A 4,987-nucleotide genomic window follows, 5' to 3' on the forward strand; every position below is an offset into this window, starting at 1 on the left:
TCACAACCGACTAACGGAACAGTTAAAGAGATTTTTTTTTCCATGGAGGACTGAAACCTGGTTTTTCTTTATTCCTATATATTTTTCAATAAATTAATATTAACAAATACAATTTATTATACAGTGAGTGAAAGCTTAAAATTCTCAAATATTTTAAGGTTATGTCACATTGTCTGATTCCATTTTAATGTCCGTTTCAGAATTAATATCACCATTCATATGCTGGTATGGCATGTCCACCTCGGTTTCACTGTCTGACATATCACTCGACTCTGATGAACTAGAACTATCACTTTCAGAATCTTCTGAACTTTCGGGGGTCAGTTTTCTTGTTTGCTGCCGAAGCTTCTCATTCTCGTGGATAAGTTCTTCATTCGCATGAACAAGCTTGCATATTTCTGATTGAAGATACTTTTCTTTTTCATTAGATGTATTGTTTTCACTCTCATTTTCTTCTGTTGTGCTTCTGCCTCCTAACCTCTTTTCAAGACAATCAAGTTTATCTTCAAGCTGTAAGACAGTTTGAATCAAATCAGACTTAGACATAGCTGCTAAGCTTTCCACATGTAGATCTTGGTAGGTATTCGAAAATTCTTTTGTGAGAAATTCTTCTTCATCTTCTGGGGAAGAATAAAATTCTTGATCAGATTCAGCACTAGTAAAACTAGCATCCCGAACGCGACCTGTCCTTTGAGTTTCGGCACCAACTGGATTATCGGCCCTATTTGCAGCAGAAACTGCCATGAGTTTAACATCGAAATCTTGCAAGTCGTTATGGTCTTCAATTAGAAACTGATTTGAATTGTATGGAGCCACTGGTTGTTTGTAACTGCGTGGTTTAATGCTTTTCTTACCTCTGACCTCCATTGATTTGTTGTACGGTGCTTTCCTCTTGGTTTTTCTCCGCCTCGTTTTTCGCTTCTTGTCCAACTGTTCAATAACACGACTCACTTCCCTGCTAGCTACGTCGGACTCTAGCTTCACCTGGTGCCCGCTAGTGGCGCTGACGTCGGCAACACTCCTCGCCGTCCGACATTTTAGCTCTCCAACGGCCATCTTATTTCGCACTATATTTTCAACTTTTTCAGACATTTTAAGCACATATGAAAAAAAAAAATTATGCGAATGCTAAAGACACACCAAAACACAATGTATAATGTCACATAATAAAACACAAATAACAGTGAAATACGTAAAAGGCAGCTCCACCTTGGACGTGTCTGTACTGCTAGACTGTTCTAACAGGAATGAGAGCTTTTGTATATCTCCGCTTGAAACTGGCGGCGCTTTACGTCGTCCCTATAGAAATACTTAACCTGCATTATTTGCTAGACTTATTGGAAATATGTCCTCTTCTTTATTAACTATAACGTGGTATTTTCTCATAGAAACAACATGAACAATGGCATTAAAAACAAAGTTCTAAAACAATCAAAAGTAATTTCTTGAAGTGCCAGATGGCTTTTTATTTGGTTAGAATTCAATTAGGCAAATGTTTTGAATTTCTATTAGTGCACTGATTAATATTTTGATTAAAAATACTATTTTACTAGCTGTTCAACATTGTTAATTTAAATTTTACCCTTTACTTTTGAATTTATATAGTAATGAGTCTATTATTTTTATTATGATAGTATATTACATTAAAAATACATTGCGTTTTTTATATAATTTATTATTTTAACTGCCATTAAGGTTTCGATAAATAATTATTGTCATTTCAATTAATTTAATTGGGAGTTTCTATTCATTTACTCACCATGTATATAAAATTAATGTAGTGTTTTTAATCTTATTTTGGCCACCTAAGCTGAAATTATAAATACTTATTATCTCTGTTATATCCATTTTTTTAATCGATCTATAATATTATAAATGTACAAATATTTGTTTTAAATGATTGTATGAACCCCTAATTATGTTCATTAGTGTTGCAATAATGTAGATAAGACTTTTTAAGTTTTGTTTTCATGGTTAGTTTTGTTATATTATTTGTTATAAATACGGTATTATGGTAGTGGATATTGTTTGTACCATTTCAATTTTTGTTTTTTATAACTATAAATAAATAAAATTAGTAATGTATAAATGGCTTAAATTTTTATGGTATGATTTAAACTCTTCTCTCTCCTTCTATATGTGTGTTTATAATTTATGTTCAAAGGCCTGATGTATGATGTAAATTTTTTTAATATTAAGTTATCAGGTACATCAAAGAATTTATTATGCTTAGTTAGTTTTTAAATTTTTTTTTCTTAAACCGTTTGTTTTTAAAGACATTGAATTCTCATATTTGTTTGTTTTCTTCTTTGAAATTTCGAATGATTTCACATTCAGACTTAGGGCTTGTCATGTTTCTCAACCTGCTCCTAGCTGCTGATTTGTGGCCATTATTGAGTTAGGTAATTTAATATGCATATTACCTTTGGAATTGTTTTGGACAAATGCTTTGTTCTTTCTAAAAGGTTAGTACAATTAAAAATATTATTTTCTGCGTTGTCTGGTTTTAATGTATTAATTATGTTTTGTGAGATGTTATCTTTTAAGGGAGAAACATGTCCTAATGCAGGAAATTTTTATTCGAAATCTATCAAATCTTAATTGTTGAAATTATAATATCTTTACATAATGAAAACATCGACATCAATTCTTAGATTTTATGTATTGTTTATAAATAGTATTAAATTCATAACTGAAGTAATTTTTAACTAGAAATCAATAATTCATTTCATTCATTATTTCTTGAATACTAAGGAACTTGCTTAATAAAAATTATTCGTCTCTTCATTTTTCATAATTTATTATTTTGGTCCTCTTTACTAAGTGTGAAGCAGTAGTAATTGATTTTAATTAAGATATAAAGTTTAATGATATAATTTTTATATTCATTGTTAATGTAATACTGTAGGTAATTGTTATTATTAATAAGATGATTAAAAAATCAGTTCAGAGGCTACACTACCTAATTTTGGAAGTAATGGTTAATATGGAAGTTATTAAAGTCTAAACAGTTACAGGTGGCCGGTTTGTCACCGGTTATTGTCATTAATGCGCATGCGCTTGTTCTTATTAAGGATTATAATGGTATCTGGGGCTTATCAAGTAGTGTAGTAGTTATTTTTCTACCATAACTCTATTTTCTATTATCATATAGTTAAATTAATAAAAATAATGGTTAACATATTGATTATTATTAGTTAAGCATTAATAAGTAGTGGTTGAATATTGGTATTTATCAATATTTTGAAAATAAGTGCTTTTACGAGGATAATAGTGTTATTCTTAAAATAAAATAAAAAAAGTAACCGGTTAGGTACTATAAAATTTCATATCCCCCTGATTATGTTTGCCCGTTCTCCATATTTAAAAATATGTTATATAGATTTTTATTTTTCACCATGATTCGTTATTTAGCTTATTCCTAATAATTGAATATTCCTCTAAAATAAATAATTTTAATGTATTTAATTAGGTTTTAGGCGTACGGTGAACTAGTGCCGTCATTATCAACTTGGCTACGTAGTTAGGATATTTTGAATTAAATAAGCGTTATAATTAAATTGTAACATGGCTCTTTTTTTCTTCGTTTTTGCTAAAGACCTTCCTTTATCTTTTACTAATTATATTATAATAATGAGTCAGTTGTTGACTGTGGATATTAAGTTTGGGGGTGCGACAAGTAAAAACTACTAGTGCCAACATTTCGGCCGTGATATCAGGGCAGAAAATTTGTGACAACAATAACAATTAATGATAGTTATTGAAACGACCTATTTTCGTTGTGCTCAAGGTTTATTATTATTTTTTCTAATATGTTAATATAAGTTAAATACTATTTAGAAAGTTATAAAGTATATATGTGTCATTTTTCAAGTATGGAATTCGCACATAAAAACTATATACTTAAGGGTTATGTATGCAAAAAATAAAAAATAATAAGAAACATGTTTATATCGGAAAATGATTGTTGTGAGTAACTTAAACTTCTTATCAGGGGTCCCTAACCTTCTACCCGCTTAGTATAACCTGTACCTACAATCACCATGGAATGTTTTGTTTTATGTGCTGGCGATTTGTCAATAAAGTATTCTATACATTACTAGTAGACCCAGCAATGCTTCGCTATTGCTATATTTTAGAATGTATATACATTAATTGAACACTATATCAATATAAGACGGTTACTATAGTAACATAAATGGAAACTGCTTCGCAGTGTAATCCCTGATACTGGTCCAATTGAGGTAATTTTTCCTTATTATTTTAGATAATTTGATTGTATATGATATTGTCATACGTATACTACTTAAAAAATGAATAGTTTTTTTTTAATAACCCTCATTGTTCTTCAATGTCAATAATTTTCAATTTCTTTGAAAAATTGTATTTGAAGGTTTCAGACTACCTTAAAACGAATATAACTTGTTTCCCCCCCCCCAAAAAAAAAAAAAAAAAATTGACCTATGTTACTGAAATCCTTAACAATCGAGACAAATCGATTGGCATATTATAACTATGAAAAAATGAATACTGTCTCAGCTACACACTAAAAATGCTTAGTTCTTTTTTAAAACTTTTTTTAATATTTAGTAATTAATTGGCGATGCAAACAGAACTGAAAATATTAATTTATTTATATTATATCACTTTCTGTTTTCTTAACAGTCTTTATTATTATTTTTCATTCAAGTGTTTATTGTTGAATGCAGATTGGAAGTGAAGAAAAGATGGTCGGGGATACGGTCAATAGAGAATAATAAACACAGATAAATGAAACTTATTTTTTTATTGCCACGTTTCGGCCTGAATTTCGGGACTGACGACAAAAAACGAGATAAGTGAAAAAACAACAAAGGAACAGCAAACTAATAAATTAAGTAGATGACATCTTTAATTAATATAAAATCTTTTAGTCTCATTGATCACCTTCTAACTTCCTTGTTGTATATATATTTTTTTATTTTTTGTTCAATATATGAGGGTTCTT

At 29.5% G+C, this 4,987-nt stretch overlaps 1 protein-coding gene across 1 annotated transcript; it reads right to left on the reverse strand.

Moving 5' to 3' along the window:
• Positions 1 to 81: 81 nt before the first annotated feature.
• On the reverse strand, positions 82 to 1,466 carry Hexim (Hexamethylene bisacetamide inducible). Its single transcript, XM_014435166.3, has one exon. It carries the CDS (start codon positions 1,090 to 1,092, stop codon positions 160 to 162), a length of 933 nt encoding a protein of 310 aa, XP_014290652.1. The 5' UTR covers positions 1,093 to 1,466; the 3' UTR covers positions 82 to 159.
• Between the last annotated feature and the right edge of the window lie 3,521 nt (positions 1,467 to 4,987).

The sequence above is a fragment of the Halyomorpha halys genome, unplaced genomic scaffold, assembly GCF_000696795.3.
Source record: "Halyomorpha halys isolate HHAL.00 unplaced genomic scaffold, Hhal_1.1 Scaffold1527.1, whole genome shotgun sequence".
NCBI classification, from domain to species: domain Eukaryota; kingdom Metazoa; phylum Arthropoda; class Insecta; order Hemiptera; family Pentatomidae; genus Halyomorpha; species Halyomorpha halys.